The 18,794-nt window shown below is 38.3% G+C and overlaps 1 protein-coding gene across 1 annotated transcript; it reads left to right on the top strand.

The window, feature by feature from the left end:
- Positions 1–9,317: 9,317 nt before the first annotated feature.
- On the top strand, positions 9,318–18,550 carry LOC139741576 (uncharacterized oxidoreductase YjmC-like). The gene is made up of 9 exons (XM_071652159.1): positions 9,318–9,471; positions 10,173–10,361; positions 11,371–11,486; positions 12,669–12,767; positions 13,193–13,258; positions 14,092–14,280; positions 16,135–16,230; positions 17,088–17,198; positions 18,449–18,550. The coding sequence occupies exons 1-9, from the start codon at positions 9,327–9,329 to the stop codon at positions 18,548–18,550; spliced, it is 1,113 nt and encodes a 370-aa protein (XP_071508260.1). The 5' UTR covers positions 9,318–9,326.
- The last annotated feature ends 244 nt before the right edge of the window (positions 18,551–18,794 follow it).

The following is an 18,794-nucleotide window of genomic DNA, read 5'->3' as shown; positions in this document are numbered from 1 at the left end:
TTGCTTTGTGCTGCTAGATACCTCAATATTATTAATTGCTTTCATAAGTTGCCACTACTAGTGAGCAAATACTGTGTGTTTTGAACATATATACCAGAGGTTATTCCAACAAATTTGCTGAACAGTCAAATCAGTATCACATATATATGCGGGATATGTTGCAACATCTGTGTTTGTTTGTCCGTTTTTAAATTTTTGTCATTTTGTGTGCATGCGTTTTGAACACCACTGGTGATTTTTGGAAAATAAGTTTAGCAGCCAAGGTAGTAATACATGATTTGGATTTGATTTAAAACATACACATTTACAGTGTAATTTTATCCTCAAATGTGTTCATTCAGCTTTCATCCACTGCTACGATGCTAACTTATTATCACAAGAATTGCAAGGCCTGTGATGATTAGTCATATTGTACTCATACTGGAATCTGTGCCTCGTTAGTGTGATGCAACATGATCACAGAAATCGAGACCTTGATCCCAGAGTTCAGATCTCGGACAAGCTCAGCTAAGTGTTGTCATCCAACCTTGAAGCTATCTTTGATATAAACTGAAGGTAAACTATCAGAAAGGTAGAAATAGAAACACTGTTCTATTACATGGTAACTTTGTACCGATTTTAATGTGTGTGGTCAAATTTCTACTTCTTCTTCTGAAGTATCTAGCAAACTGTGTTCCCAAAGCATAAGAGCAGATCGAACTGGAAGGGCTTTGTAATATCATACACACAAACAAGAAATTTACCTCTGCAAGTTTAATCAATAATACACATTTCAGTGAAGCATATTATTTTTGTTATAGTTTTATCATTGAGGATAATAAGACAACTAATGTGAATGAAGTTAAACTTTTATGAAATACGAAGTGATGCTAAAATAATGCTGAAAAAGTTGGCACAGTGGAAACTCAGTGTAACAAGATCCTTTGGATCAAGACAATTTGTTCTTTATGCCAGATATTTTGTTTTATCAGTAGTCTAGAAACAATATAAAACAAAAGAAAGAAATTTATTTGGACTGGAGAAATTTGTTTGTTATATCAGGTATTTTGTTATATCAGATCTCCTTATATTGAGTTTCCACTGTAACTGTATTATCGTTGCACTTTTTTTTTTTTTTAAATGGAAAACATATTGTAAGTAACTTTCAGAGATACCTTGATGGGCAATGTACCAGAAAAGTTTTTTACTTTAATGCTATGTCAGTAGATGGAGTGTGAGATAGTGCAGATGATTAAGTATATTAAAGAGAATATATCTGGACTTGCTGAAAATTTTAACATATTTTCCAAATTTATCCTTTGACATGTTTGCACTCAATTTATTTTCCTTCCTGATTAAGTTCTCCTGCATATTTGTTCAAAAATGTGTACATATATTTTCAACATCACAATCCAGCGTATTAACTCAGCAGAGTACAATGTCTTTACGGTGTTAATTTGAGCCCAGTGCTCACAAAACTGCTTTATTTAATAGACATGTGTCACATAACACAATCGTGAAGTCAACTCGAGTATAAAATATGATGATAGAATTCTGAAATTCTGAAATAGTTGATAGAAGTTTTCTAAAAGCTATGTATGTATGTATACATATATAAAACACTTTCAAATATATGTATATATATATATATTCACAAACAGTTGGTATTTATGGAAACCATCAAACTGCGAAATTTTTGTATGTTTGTTATTAAAAGTAAAATGCACTTTTATAAGTGTCATTTGACCTATACAGGGATGATTGATCTTTGGAACGGTGCTCCAATGATGACCTTGTTGATTATGATTTTTTTTTAATGAAAGCCCCCCCCCCCCCCCCACCACCCCCCCCCCCTTTACTAAGATTGTGAGTGTTGGAAAGCTAGGGATTCTACTGCTGCATGTCATTCATGTCAGTACTGTTCATTGTCCCCGCCGAACGAGTTCGAGCAGGGGACTATGAAACGGGCTCCGTACGTGTGTGTGTCCGTGTGTCCGTCCGTCCGTCCGTCCGTCCGTCCGTCCGTGCTAACGAGAGTTTGCTTGTGTGGCTAGGAGAACAATAGTGCACAATAGATGGCCTTTATTCCGTCAGGCTTGTGTGGCTAAAATTTTTGCTTGTGTGTCTATTTTAACAAAAGGGAGAACAAAGGGGTAGACACACAAGCATATCACCGTGAGGTCGTGTGTCCGTCCGTGTGTGCGTCCGTACGTGTGTGATCAAAATCTTCAATTTGCTACTTCTCTGTCATTTATGACCCAATTTTGATTCTGTTTGCTTTATATGATAGCACTACATGGGAGCTTTGAAACTTCTACACAGAATTTCAGTCGTGACCTTTGACCTTGACCTTTGACCTATATTGTACATTTTGCTACAAAATGCTACTCCTTCGCCATTTCTAACCCGATTTCGATTCCGTTTGCTTTATGTGATGGCACTAGGTGAGGGCTTCAAAACTTCTACACAGAATTTTGACCTTTGACCTTGATTTTTGACCTGTATGGTACATTTTGCTACAAAATGCTACTCCTTCGCCATTTCTTACCCGATTTCAATTCCGTTTGCTTTATGTGATGGCACTAGGTGAGGGCTTCAAAACTTCTACACAGAATTTTGACCTTTGACTTCTTTGACCTTTGACCTTGATTTTTGACCCATATTGTACATTGGCTACAAAATGCTACTTCGCCATTTCTAACCCGATTTCGATTCTGTTTGCTTTATGTGATGGCACTAGGAGAGGGCTTCAAAACTTCTACACAGAATTTTGACCTTTGATCTTAATTTTTGACCTACATTTTCTTGTACATTTTGCTACAAAATGCTACCTTTGCCATTTCTAACCCGATTTCGATTCCGTTTGCTTTATGTGATGGCACTAGGTGAGCGCTTCAAAACTTCTACACAGAATGTTGACCTTTGACTTCTTTGACCTTTGACCTTGATTTTTGACCTATATTGTACATTTTGCTACAAAATGCTACTTCCGGCGGGGACATATTACGCACTGCGTAATTTCTACTTTTCCTTGTTTTTTTCTTTTTTGTGTGTGTGGACTACTGCTGCACATTATTTCTCCTTTTTATTGCCTCCATGCACTTTTTGCTCCTCTTTAAGGACAGACTGAATTTGCTGCAGCATGCATTTCCCATAGATACCTGCCTGAGCATACTCTGGACTCATCCTCAACAGGTTAAAGCTTTTTTTATGGTACCCGCATCAAGATAAAACTTTTCGGCCAGATAGGCAGCAGATTTAAGGTGATGAGAGCAATAAAGATGAAATAATATTATGATATTTGCACTGACAAAAATCATCTCACCCCCTCTCTCTCTCTTTCTATATATATATACATATATATATATATATATATATATATATATATATATATAATACACACAAACATGATATTTATATAATATACATGTATATCCATCATGACATGCACAATATGTTGGCCTTTTGATTGTAGTTGTCCTGATAGGTATTCTGCTGCCATATGTTTCCCAGTAGGTTGACCATCTCTTTATCTCCTGAAATCTGGATATGTGAGAAACAAGAATAAAAGCATAACTATGTGATATCATCTGTCTCTGAGCACTGTCTGTCATATATATATATATATATATATATATATATATATATATTTATGTTTATACATCATTACAGTATATTTATATAATTGAGAAAATGAAGACAGTAGATGCCGCATGATGCTGGCTGGTGGTATAAATTTTCGACCTCGGGTCTTGGCTTTATAGTCTGTTTATACAAATTGGATTATAAGTTTTGAGCTTACCAAACCATATCCCACTATAGTATATATATATATATATATATATATATATATATATATATATATATATATATATATATATATACACACACACACACACACTCAACAAAATGGGATTGTTAACACTTTTTCAAGTTCATATTTCTCATAGAAAATTTGGCTAAATATTAATGTTTTATATACATATTAAAGGTAATTTAATTGGCTGACAACATGATAGTTCAATAAAAAGGGCAAACTTTATGCATAAGTGAACACATTCATTTTTTCTTCCAAGAACAAAAGTAAATATTGCAAAAATTGACAGTTGTCACTCATGTGCTCTTCCCTGGAACTGTAACAACAAAAGACAATGAACAACATCAACAAATACAAATCAAGTTTAAAAAATCATCCTATGATCTCTATAATAGCTTTTTAGCCCGCTTAGATAAAGAAAGGCAAAAATACTAGAGAAAATTAATAATCCTCTTTCAAACCCAAATTCAAATGGCATGAAAGGGGAAATTTATAAGTCAAAAATAGAAATTTCAAATGTTATTTCCCATTATGAAATTTGAAAATGATTATTTGGTCCTTGAATTTGTCTCGGGAGGAGTCCTTACATTCCTAAATTGAAAGAATAAAATAAAGAATTAAAGTATGCTATTTATGTCCGTTTTGTCACCTTTGCAGCTTACTACATGGAGTATTCCCTGTGTCTTTTCAAGAGGGGTGGGGGGGGGGCACACACACAAAAAAAATACTTCTTCTGGGTTTCATTTCATTAATTTTTCACAAAGATAAAGGGGGCGTGCCCCCGGGCCTGTCGGTCGGCACGCCCCCTCTGGATCCACCAATGTAAATACACCTGTAGGCCTACTTCTTACAAAAACTTTACAACAGGTTCCCAGAAAGCAGATCAAAGCAAAACAAGTGACGCGTGACCCTATGCTGGTATGACCAAGGAGGTACAATTTACTAGGCCTATAGTAACTCATGATAGATCAGGGAGCGGGGAAGAGATCAAAGGTCCTAATATAAGTAAAGTACCGTAAACCGGTATACACACTCCATAGTAAAGAGTCTTTGGGTAATGATGCACGACACTGCTGCACGTACCACAGGTACACCAAGGAGGTACTAGGCAGCTTGCCTAGTACCTCCTTGGGTACACGTCCGTGCGAGGTCACCCCACCGACCGCCTGGGCCTCGCGTTCTTTTGTGACTTCTTGTCGGGGCTTAACAGTCCAACGAAAGAATGCTACTCTTTAAACAGCTCGAATTCTGACCATGAGCAATTGTTACACGTGATCATGCCAAACTAGTATTTGACGGCAGTTTTGCTAGACGCTTGTAAGTATCAACTTTTGATGCATGATGCAGATGTTATGTTATTATAGCACGTCGAGCAATCATCGTAGGTAGCGTTGGTCCAGCTCAGTCGGGGCAATTCAGGGGAGTCAGTCGGTTAGCGCTCGATCGCTGACTGAATTTATGAAGTGGGATGGGCTGCACACAATACTGCATAGATACTGCATGGTGTGCCCCAAAGACTACAGATGCGTGTGGTAGGAATAGGACAGCGGCATTTAGTATATCACGACAAAGGAAATTGAAAGTCGGCCACCACACTTGTGGCAAGATGGATCAGAAAGTTTCACTGAATGAACATTAAATTATGCATATGATTGCGCATGATTATGATATCTGTATTAAACTATAGTGATTGCTTCTCTCTGGATTCTCTCAGAGATAGATTCAACATTTTTGTCAGTATAAGGAGATAAGTAGAAAGAACGTCTATGTACTTTTATTAAATATGTAGATCATATCCAATGCACTCCAACCTAGGCTGGTTATAAAACCTCCTGCTCTGGATATGAAAAAATGACCCTTTGTTTCATTTTCATGGTAGCACACCAAAAATGAATTTATATAGATAGACTCTAGACTTAATCTAAAAAGACCTACAGTACAAATTTAAGTTCATTTACCCAGGCACTATCTTGACTCATCACTGCAGTTTCAGTTACCCGGTAAGTCAAGTGTGCTATAAATTCTTTCAAAACAAACTAAAGTACCTTTCTTAACTTGATAAGATATGCCTGCATTTTAGTGTTTTTTTTTTGTATGTTCTAGAGTATGTACTCTGTCAAATTGGACCTTGTCACCATGCAACTAAAAGTGAATAATTACTACCATAATTTTATCATTTGTAACTGTTGTAGTTTTTTATCGTTATTTGGCCTGATAAGTCCGCTGCACTGATAAGAGATATATTTAGGTGCATGGTGTCATCTTTATGTAGGCGCCTACTAAATGTTAACCTGTTGAGGAAAGACTGGTTTTACTACAACACCCCATTTTCCATAGACGCCTGCCCGAGTATACTCTTGACTCGTCCTCAACAAGTTAATTTGATTTTGTTACCAACATAAAGTGACTGGTTACCATATAAATTCAAGGGCTGCAGCAAGGGGCGGGAGTCCAGCTAGGGTAGTGCTTGTAGTTCCGTCAAGAGGGTAATGGTATCAGAACCCTCATTGATTTCGTTTTGCTTTCTTAAAAATAGTTTTAGTCATAGGGTGCCTAATTTTTTTGTGGTTTCTTTTTCAATTTGTATAGTGTGTTTGTATATATATATATATGTGTGTTTTTCCTTTTACAGTCAACTGTGTGTGTGTGTGGGGGGGGGGGGGGGGGGGGGGAGGCAGTCCTCCACCCCCTATTTCCGGAGCTCTTGTGTATATGATGTGGTACCATAGTCAGACTTTTTTTTTTTTTTACTACTGAACACACGAAATTGATAGTGGCGCATTGTAAGCAATCTTGTCGATTAAAAGAAATTCTACTGTAGCCACTTGATGTGTCCACCCTCTTTTATTCTTCCAGCGTCCAGGAGGTCGTTCAACCTATCATCACCTCCCATTCGGGAATGGGCCACTAATTTCATAGGATTTGCTGAGCAGAAAGATTGGTTCTGAGTGCGGTCTGGGATTATGGCTGAAGAGTGAGTAAAGGGCAACATCAAATTTTGCTCTTTAATTTGTCATGCGTAGTATTGATACCAAAAGTATGTGCTCCCTTTTATCGATAACTGTAGGGCCTAGAGAATTACAAGGATCTCTACATGTTGTCTTCTCCTTCTGTTTAACAGTTTCCATTTACTGATTTTGTTTGAATGTGTACATTTATTTGGCTTGCAAAGTACCTGTACATGTAACAACAAAAGGATGGAATAGGGAGTTGTGGAGACCCTCTAAGGGTTAAAGGTAGGGAATCCATTTGCATGAAGAATTGTATAAATACAGTGGTATGTTGAAGAGAGTATCATTTAAGAAACTCCCATAAAGTATTGAAAGTGGAAGGTAACATTTAGTACACTTTTATTGGCCATTAGATTTTAAATTGAATTTTTTTCGGGGCTCACCGTAAATTCCAGTACTTGGTACATTACTAGGCTACCTTTGCAGACCCATGAACTGCATGTGTGTCCATCCTGTATATTTTGTGAAGAAAGTTCATCAAAACTTACAAACATTTCTATATACATTCTTGCCACACACTCTATATGTAATTACATTCAGCTCTTATACTTTTAGATTTGTGTTTATAGATAAAAAATACAGAAGACTGCAACAAAAAGGCTTAAGTGTGGCTGACATACAGAACTACTGAGTAGTTGAGTTTTGTGCATTATTCAAAGTGTAGATAACTGTTGACTTCCAAATCTCTCAGCAGTGGCCTAAACAAGTCCCCTGAGGTTCATATTTAATGTTTTGCTGCATTTTGGGAGGTCTGTAAAAGGTATCCCCTACCTTTAAAGGAAGTGTAGGGCAATGTTTTCACATTTTTTGTTTGTTTATATTATATGAAATAAACAATGTATGTTACATGAAAGACCTAGGATGTCTTCTGCATTTAACAAGAGACACAAGGAAAAGACAAAGGAAAATACAGTTGAACCTCTATTATCCGGCCTCCCTTTATCCGGATCTCTCTATTATCCGGACGCAATCTCGCCGTGATTTTTTTTAAATAATTGCGGGAAGAAAGGGGGATTCCCAACTCCTTGAGAACTCCTACCCAAACACACATGAATTACATATTACTTCCAATATGATTAACATACATTGCATCAAATTTCCTTCCAAATTGCTTACCTTCAGACATTTCAACATCCCGAAACATCCCCAAATGTAACAATGAAAAGGTTGCAGTATACACATTACTACATGTGGTACTACAATGGGCTACATCAGTAACACGTTTCATGTGTATGTATATGTACATGTATAAAGCATTGAGTCTCCCGTATCCGGCCAAATCCCTTATCCGGATGAGCCCCGGTCCCGACTTGTCCGGATACGAGAGGTTCAACTGTACAGAAAAACATGTGAATACATCTTACATGATAGCACACATTCAACAATTACAGTTTCATAATAATATGAACAAATTGACCTAAAATAAAAAAAATACACAAATTAAAACATGCAATATTTGATTCTAAAGCATACATTTCTATTCCACATTTTAGTACAACTTTATCTCATTCTATTTTTCTTCCATTATTTGAATGGCTGAGACATCCTAAAACAAAGTAAAACAAAGCGATCATATTAAAAAGTGGGTCCCACCTTTTATTACATCATTGTAGGATTGCACTTTCATCAAATAGATGTTGAATTTCTCTTGGAATTTACATGCTGTTTCATATTTTATTAGAGGTTTTTCATCTCACCAAAAAATGTTAGAAACCTGAAGTTATATTGGAGGTCTCAACCAAAACTATATGATCCCTGTAATTGGGTGTGTTATTGGCTTTATCTGCCGTCATGCATAGGAAATCATCAGTGGTAATGCTAGTTGTTGAAGACTAGGCCGCAGTATGCAAGCACAGTGTTTATGAAATCTGCATGATCTAGCAAAATCAGCTTCTCCTCAGTGGGTTCATAAGCAATAGATGCCAAAGGCTGAATATGATACACGTGTCTTCAAATACAAGTGAACAGAATTGCCAATGATTATAAGAATGACAATATTGTAAGATTTCCACAATTAAGGTATTCACCAACAGAAAATAGCTTTGTGATAACTGAGATGTAAAAATACATGTAAGAGAGCGAAAGAGAGGGGTGGAGACAGAGGATGTCAGGAGAAAGAAGAGTTGTAAAGTGTGTGAGTGAAAGAGGGGACAAATGAAAACAAGCAATGATGTGGAAGAATTTGAAGATGAAGATGGTGAAGAAATGGGGGCTTGTCTGGGAAATTTTGAGATGGTAGGTGAGAGAGGAGGAATAGCATGAATAGTGGTCTGGCTTCCAGACTCTCTACTTACACTAATTTCTTTCCCAGAATATTAGTGTGCTAGTTGACAAATGAAGTAGCAGGTTCAGCTGGATGGTCCTGCCTTCGGCAAATGCCGCGATTTTGACGTCGCGGAGGGCCAATTTTATAGAAGGTAGTACAGTTGGCAAAGGATCTTGAAACCAGACTAGATGAGGAGTGAATGAATCCATCACTGAAGTTTGATCCTTTTCTCTGGTATCACAGTGATTATGTAATGGTCACTCTGGAGGAGTCGTGTGCCTTCATGGAGAGAATTATGGTTGCCACGGGAACCGACCCCACCCACGCTGCTGATCTGGCGGAGCTGCTGGTGTCTGCTGATCACAGGGGTCACTTTAGCCATGGTCTCAATAGAATAGGTTGGTATAGGTTGTGATTCACCAGGTTATGAATGTAATTATTCTTGTTGCTCGAATATGGTAGGAATCATCTATTGAGGTCCTTATGCTACAAATCAAAACTTTAAAAATGAAATATAAAAAAAATGGTTGTCATTTATTTCAAATGTAGGCATTGAGTTATTCATGATTTATAATTCATTGTTCAAGTTGATATCAAACCAATAAGTTTTTATTTTACTGTAACCCCCCCCCAAAAAAAAAAAAGACAGAAAAAATTTCAGTTTTTTTGTGTTACATACATACATGTACAAAGATCCTACTTCACTTTCTGAAAAAGAACAGGGTTCAAAGTTCGAGTACTATACACGTAGTTCTATCTCTCACACTCCCCAATGGAAAGATGATTGAATTTTACTGACCCCATCTTTCCTCTTCTTAAGTGACCAGCAATAACTGGCAAACTAGAATTAGCCACACACATCCCCCAGAGGAAAGATGTAGTATTGGAGTCCAAACTTACCCATATGTGTTGTTTCAAACTGCTTGTTGCCAAACCAGGGGGTGTTTTATAGCTGTTCTTAAAGTTATGAATGACGTCTGATGATCAGTTCTAATGGGCTATACTTGTCAGAATTTCAATAATTCAGCACAGGAACTGATTACCAGTCGTTCTTAAGTCGTTCTTAACGTTAAGAACAGCTTTTTGAAACACCCCTCAGATGTGTACATGAATGGAGTGGAGGCAGGGATCATCGCCAAGAGCGGCCAGCCGACTGTCCTGAAGGAACTGGCTGCAACAGCCTGGGTGGACGGAGAAAATCTCTTGGGACCCACAGTGGGGAAGTTCTGCACAGATCTGGCTGTGCAGAAGGCAAGGGAGGCTGGTATTGGGTGTGTTGTTGTTAAGGGTAAGTCTTAGTGATGCATGTATTGGTGTACAGTGTACACCGTACCATATATTCACCAGTCGCTGGGGCGACAAGACCTCATATCTAAAAATTTGGTGAAAATGACTCTTTTTAATAAATGGTCAGATAATCGGTTTAGTGATGTTCTGTCCAAATCTTAGCTGTTACTCCAAAAATGAAGCCACCATGGCATGTTAAAGGAAAGGCAATCCCATTTGTTCTAGTTCTTTGGCTGCAATGTTTTTTTTCGCTCTCCTGAACATTTGCCATTTTGTAGATATGAGGTCTTGTCTCCCCAGCGATGAAATATCCTTGTAAGTCATTCATGTATTATGTCTGTATTTAGGGAATATTTTGACTTTGAAGTGATCAGAGTTACAGATATAGTTGGAGACGGGTTATCACTGGTGCATATCACTTGTCTGCAAAAGAGGATATCTGGTATGATTAAATGAAGTTGCATAATGAATGTTATGATTGTTATTTTCAGCATGTATTTTTTCCATCGTAACAATCTTTTTATGCAGTTAGCCTGAAATTGAAACTGCCAGACGTGAGTATACATTGTAGTTGTTATACATAAAATGTATGTCTACATCACCAGTGGTTTGAGACATGTGGGAATGTTATAGTCAAATTGAAAAATTTTGTAGGAAATGGAAGCATTTACTCTTTCACTTTGCTCTGGCATGTTACTTGGGCGATTGTTTGTATTCATGCATTAAATCAGTAAGTAACTTCTGTTAGATGAGTTTGAAGTGCCCAAGATTTGCACCGATGCATGATCAGTTTCAGATTATCACATACACATGACAGATGTGTTATTTGTAACACCACTTTATTTTTGATACACAAAGGTGTGGATGGGTGTGTGGGTGTTTGCTTGTACACTGCAATCAAGCTTGTTACAGATCATAAGAATGCAAAATTCACAGAGAGTAGCATTCATAAGATGTACAAATAATGGTGGTGTTTTAAATGACATGTCATGGTTCCTTTCTCTTGATAGGCTCCAATCATTTTGGCATAGCTGGCTGGTATTCAATGAGGATGATGGAGGCAGGCATGCTAGGGCTGTCCTTCACAAACACCACACCGTGTGCTGTACCAACCAGAGCCAGACAGGTAAAGTGTCTACATCACACTACCTGTGATGGCAGCAGCCGATGGTGATGCAGTCAAAACTGATTGTAATGTGATTGCACTAAGATTGCATTCAAACTGCAATCAAGTCATTCATAATCTGATAACAATAAGATTACATTTACACTGCATTCATCACAATCTGATGGCAATGGGATTGCATGATTTCAAAAGTAATCACATTGACCACAATTTGATATCAATAAGATTATTTTCAGAATGTAATCACATTCATCTCAATCTGATAACAAATTGGCATCCAGACTGCAATCACATGGACTGCAATTGGATAACAAAAAGGTTGCAATCAGACTGCAATCACATTGGTCATGATCACAATCTTATTGGAATGAAATTGTGATTGCACATTGCACATTTAATTGTTATATTGTGCCAGCCAAAGGAGGGGAAAGGGAACCAAACAGTAATAGATTTGTTCCAACTCCATATTGAAATTAGATAACATAGTGATATCATGACTTCAAAGCTCCTCAAATCTTCACAGAGATTCATTCTCTGACATGAAATAAAAAATGAGAAAAAATGGCATTCTTCTACTAAATTATTTTTGTTGTGTTGTAATAACATCCCATTGATGACTTTTGATTGAAATGGTTTTTGTTATCAAGTTATAAACCAAAATGTGACTTTATGATATTTTTGGTTATAAAACAAATAATGGGGCCATTGCAAAGTTTGCTGCCCATCAAAGCAGCACATGATATCATTGTTTCTCTTTCAGAATTTAATATTGTGATTATATTTGGTTAATATCTGATTTTCTTTGTAAAAACTTTGAATACAGAAAGTTTGTATAAATAACAGCATCTTTCTCTTACCCATAAATAATGTCACTGAACACCCACCTCCACCAAAAAAAACAACAACTATATCTTGAATTGTATTGAATGGAAAGGATTTATAGATAGTCATTTATGATTTCTTGAATTTTCAAGATTATTATACAATGCGCATTTTGAGAAAAGTCATACAGTTGTCTCCTGATTGTGTTGCTTGAAGATGACAAGTGTTTGATTAAATTGTTGTAAATGATATGTGGCCAACACACTCAGTGAACAGCTCTTTAGAACTTACAAAGGTTTCTTCTGAGTGATTGTTATGTCTTCCTCTGGTTGTGCACATTTCCTGAAAAAATGACCGTAGAACACCCTCGGGACCCATCCCATAGCTTGTGCTGCCCCTGCCCTGTCGGACGACAGCTTTGTACTGGACATGGCCACCACCACGGCAGCGTACGGCAAGGTGAGTGGACAGTTGTCACTAGCGACCCAAGGGGACTTACTTAACAAGGGCAGATAAGATTTGTAACAAGCCAAAAGCCCTCTTGTTTTGCAGTTCCCACATTAACACCTGCAAAAGAGGAATTACCCCAGATAGTAGGCCTACAAATATACGAGTATTCAGTGAGTGCAGATACAGTAGAAGAACACATCAGTGGCATTTGAGGAAAATTGGGCATCAAAAAAATTTTCATTATTCTTGCAGACAGTATATGATGTGTCAGTAACAGAGGAAGTACATGAATGTGGGGATATTTAGTGTGATTGTAATTGCGAGCTCCGATTAGCCATGCCTGTCTGGAGATACAAGTCTGTAATGTCTCTGTCTTGTTTTTTCTTCTATGAAAATGTGATTTGACCTTTGACCTCTCTTGTCTCCCCCTCCAGGTTGAGATTTGTAAGCTGAAGGATCAGTCCATCCCAAATGGCTGGGGCTGTGATTCAACAGGCAAGGTTGGTTTTTAATCTCTTTGTTGTTCTTTTTACATCTAGGAGATATATTCACCTTCAGTGATACTCATCCCTTATCCCTGTGTGTACTTTGAGTGGTGATTGACACAGAAACACGATAGTGTAGTACACAATGTCTAATGTCCCTGGTACAGAAAGAGTTTAAGTTCATGTGCACACCATGTTCAAGTTTAGTAGGTGGAGTAAAATCTGACCAACAAAAAGGCAGAATTTCATCAAAATGAAGTTCTTGGCTCATAAACTAGCAACCCTGACGTCAACCCCTTAACTCTAGCATTCAAACAGCAACACATGAACACGCTCAAGAGTGAAGTTTAACATGAACGGGAGGGATATTCGCCTACCCCTACATTGTAGTTCACACACAAGTAATGTAAACTGTTGTAAATGATTATGATTTTGGTACATTATGCCTTTCCCCAACTTTGATTTGCTTTAATTGTTTAGTTCTCCTCATGGCATACATGGTAAACAAGCTCCAAGTTCATTCTTTCCAATCCAAAATTGCATAATCTTGACTAGTCCATGATGTAAGTAGTCTTCATCTTGTAGAGATATGCAGAATCTTTATCATATATTATATTTTGCATTTTTTGGTGAGTTGGATTACTTAAGTACCATGGAAATTGAAGACACTTAATAAGAAAAGATCTGTTTGTACGAATCTCATCAGAGTACTACATGTAATATCTAAAGATAGTACTAGAGTACCCTATAATTTTGGGCAACCCCACCCCTTCCCTCCAAAAGTGACAGATTTCTGTTTTCTTCTACTACCTGCTCTGCCAACTTTGTCTCTGTTTTATTCCTTCCAGGAGACCAATGACCCAAAGGAGGTAATACATGGAGGGGGTCTCCTTCCCTTGGGGGGTAAGGAGATCTCAGGGGGGTACAAGGGCTACGGACTGACCATGATGGTGGAGGTGATGACCGGCATACTGGGAGGGGCTCACTTTGGCGGCAACATCCGGAAGTGGCTGGCCACAGACCGGGAGGCTGACCTGGTGAGTGTGTGTGCTCCAGAAACACTATAGGGACCTATGTGACCATGCATCACAAAATGAACAAACAGTCGCACCCCTTGATTTTACGTGAGGACTCAAAAAAGGTGAAATGTGCTAAGCAAGTCAATATCAAATTGTGTTTTTTTTTCCCCGAAAGAACTACACTTCTACATTATTCTTAACTTTGGGATCATAAAATGAATAGGAAAGTGCGTTTTCAGCAGTTTTTCTCCAACCTTATTTGTAGAGAGTAAAATCAGGTATGTCTTAAAGGCCCCTTTTCATTTTTTGATAACCCTCTGCACACGCTTCACTTTCAAGTCTCATAACTTTTGAAGCGATAATGCTACTGCTTTGAAAGTTGGCATTAATTATGGACAGAATGTTTTGATAAAGCATGCTCAATTTCAGCTTAATCTGATAATCTCTTCATTGTTGTTCCTCTGGTGGTTTTCTTCCTGTTTTTTGTCCCATTCATTGGACAGCTAGCATGGTTTGGTAAAGATTAAGCACCTGAATAGACCCTGTACTTCAGAGCCTCTTTTCTCAGTTCACACTTTTCCAAAGTATGTGCTTTTTTTGCAATATTTAGATTGAGCTATGGTGTACAGTGGACTCCCGTTATAACGAAGTCCTCGGGACTAACAGATTTCTTTCGTTAGACCCAAATTTCGTTATAACTGAACAAATAAACAATAAAAAATATAGAGCAGATAATTTTCCATAACGAGAGTGCACTGTACATCATTTTAAAGCTTAGAGTCTACTCTTTCAGAATCTGCCCTTAACTAAAATCTATGTCTGGTAACTTTTTGTTGGTTTTGTGATGCAGGGTCACATGTAGCGTTTATATGATATGACGTATTAATATGAGACTATTCAGACGTAACATCCTGACATACAATGATCATATTTTTGGCAGTGTGAGACCTTGCGCACTGTCATGTTTCATTAGAAGCACATGAATTTGTTTGAGTCCCCTCCCTGAGCAGGCCAAATTTTGTCCATTATGTTTTTACATTATGCTGGTAGTTTATGAAAATACCCAGTCTACTTATGAGATGTAGACAGGGTATCCAGACACAAATATATGTGTCATATGAATACATGTTGTCTCAATATAGAGCAGTTCAGACCCGTAAAAAAATTCCATATGTATAAGCAGTATATGCTAAGGAGAACTTTCGAGTGTGAAAGGGGTGTCAGATCATGTAATTTACCTAGGGGAGTTTCTTCAGTGTTATGACTGTTCCTCAGAGAGCCTTTCCATTTTTATCACCCCACCACTGACAGATGTTTGTTATTACACGTGGGTAGAGAGGGACATTGCACCTAAAAACATCTCATCCAAGAACATATTTATAGCACTCTGCAGGCCTTGAACTTTGGACCTGCATATAAGGTCAAGAGTCTCATCCTCTATACTGTGCACTCCCGTTATAAAAACATGGTTGTTAACGAAATTACGGTTACAACGAAGTATAAATTACAATTACAACTTTATCTGCTTTCTGTTTTGTTTTGTTTGTTTTGGATTATTTATTCGATAATAATGAAATTTCTACATACTGAAAGAAAACTACTGGTCCCAAGAACTTTGTTATAACAGGAGTGCACTGTACCACAGTGCTCCTACAACCTTACATAATTTTATTTATAGCAGAACAGTGTACTGTTCTAACCTGTTTCAATAAGGGAAGAGTATGGAATGCATTTGATTTCTTTTTGCTTTGTTTTTAATTTTGAATCATTCTACGATCGTACCATGACTGATATGCTGGCCAAAGTGTATGAATCTGACACAGTCTGACCCTTATGGTTTGTCCACTTTCCGACCTTCTGACCTTCACTCAGGGCCAGTGTTTCATCGCTATCGACCCTGAAGCTTTTGCCCCAGGCTTTCGTGATCGCATGAGCCAGCTCATGTCCATGTGTAGAAATGCAGAACCGGTAAGTGAGTGATCCAGAAGAGGAAACTTAATCATGGACATTGCTTTGGTTCTTTCTTTAATCATCATCAGATGGTGAAGGTAACATTTTGATCCTGTGAGCTTCAAAGGACCCTGGTCCCGCTGGCGGTTAGGAAGATTTGCATATATGAATTGCTCACAAAATTTGTTTATATTCGCTATACATTCACAACCAAAATTTTGTGCATTAAATAATCCTGGCAACAGAAAAACGTGCCTCTGCGGATAATTGCGAACGTGTGCGGATGTTGACCATCTCATACAAGCATGTTTCACCAATATTGCAGATGATTAGTGAATCTAAACAAATTTTATGCCCAATTTATATGCAAATCTTTCTAAACGCCATTGGGACCGGGCCTGTAGTTCAGACCCTATACAGCAGCCAGATAGCCCCCTAGTAAAAGTCTTCATGGTGGCTTTATTGCAGTTGACAGATAAACTCTTCTTTCATTGATGATTTTGATGATTTTGATGTGTTAAAGCATTCGTAAGAATTTATTTTATATGGTCAAATAAATACTGTGTGCTGTGTTCTGATTGGTCATAGTGCAGTTTCAATGGGATTAATGCAGTGAGGAACAAAACTGTTATATTGCCTGCAGTGACATCTGTCAATGCTGTTTGCTTTAGAAAACAAATAATCTCATTTTGATAGGAAAGTGTAACATCCTATGGGATGTCAAGTGTTGTATTAATTGTAACTCTGATCATGCAATGTCTGCATATATATTATATTCCTGATTTGAATAGAATGGCAATTTACATGCACTGCATGGACTTGTCTATTGGTTTCAATCTTTCATTGGTCCTGTATCGTCCATCTGTGATGCACAGGCTGAAGGAGAGAGTGCAGTACTGGTGGCTGGTGACCCCGAGAGGGCGCACATGGAGAAAGTGGCCAAAGAGGGCGGCCTCCGATATCACAGAAACCTCTTTAAAAAATTGGTGAGTTGCCCCACCCTGAGTAGTGGTGTTTCCATGTTTTATTGATCAGTTGGGAGCATTTTGTGCATTTGTTTAATTTGCTGGTTTGTTTCAGTTTATTGTTGTTTTTTAGATGATGAGGGGTAAGAGTGTTTTATATTTTTAAGGATATGGGTCCTTGGGTTTGATTCAGATTGGTTTGCTCATTTCATTGGGATTTGATACTTATATTAGTGAAGAAAATATTGAAAAAGGATGATACAGGTGTGACACAAGTCATTCAAGAAAACCTATTACACATTACCTGTACACATCCCTATCACTGCACAGAAGTCGTGACAGCTTTGCACGGCATGTGGTTGGTCAATATATACATATACCAGCTGCAACGCACACACACACTCCCACACTTGTAAGAATGATGTTAACAAATGGTTCAGTCATTTTTGAGAGGGTTGGTCTCATTGCAGGGGCTGAAGGGTTAAGGGTTGATTGTAAAGCCCAGAGCTCATACAAAGTATGGCATCTGCAGGCATGCTGTTATCATCCAAGTGTAGTTCATGCATTCAAGAAATGAAGTAATATCATATCTATTGATGCCTGTGTCTCTCAACCCCCCTCACCACCACCACCACCACCACCACTACCATCACTACCTCTACCGGCACCACCACCATGGGCCATCACCATCACTATCATCACCACCATGACCACTACCACCATGACCACCATCACCATCACCATCACCATCATCACCATCATCACCATCATCACCATCATCACCACCATCACCACCATCACCATCATCATCATTACTACCACCACACAACCATCATCACTACCACCATCACCACCACCATCATCACCATCACCACCACCGTCACCACCACCGTCACCACCACCGTCATCATCACCATCATCATCAACACCATCACCACCTTGAGCACCATCACCACCACCACCATCATCACTACCACCACTGCCACCATCATCATCATCATCACCACCACCATCGCCGCCATCATCGCTACCACCATATCACCACCAAAACCATCACCCACATCACCACCCACATCACCACCAACATCACAATCACCACCACCAGGATGATTTAGCCTCGCATCTTGGAGTGGAACCAATCAAGCGATCATGAGATCATGGCAGCTTAGGGTGATGCTCGGCAGTATGGTTGTGACTGCTCCCAGAGCGACAGGATAGATTTCCGATTCTTGCTGGTTCCTGAGGAAGCTTGTGATGGATGCAAACTGTAGCATTCACCTGTGGGAAGTCCCGACCAACAAGTTGGCGGTGGTTCACCAGCCTTTGACCCTGTCAGTACTATTCTGAAGGCACTCAAGAAGAATATTCTGTAATGAAATTATTCACGGCAGAAATCACAAAATTTTGTAGTTTGTAGGTGTCCTGCTTTGTGCAAGATAGGACTCTCTTGGGAGATTGGTTCTTTTTATTTCAAAATGCATCGGCTATTAATGAGATATGTGCATTCAAAGTGTGTGTATAAATAATGGAATACCGTGCTCATAATGTACTCATTTATGTTTAAATGTTGATTGCGAAAAGTATGCAAATCGCTGACAAGAACTGAAATTGTGATAC

Source organism: Diadema antillarum, unplaced genomic scaffold (assembly GCF_040938485.1).
Source record: "Diadema antillarum isolate AM-2024a unplaced genomic scaffold, OU_Dant_1.0 seq00000936_RagTag, whole genome shotgun sequence".
In the NCBI taxonomy this organism is placed as follows: domain Eukaryota; kingdom Metazoa; phylum Echinodermata; class Echinoidea; order Diadematoida; family Diadematidae; genus Diadema; species Diadema antillarum.
This window is presented reverse-complemented; position numbering and strand designations above follow the sequence as displayed.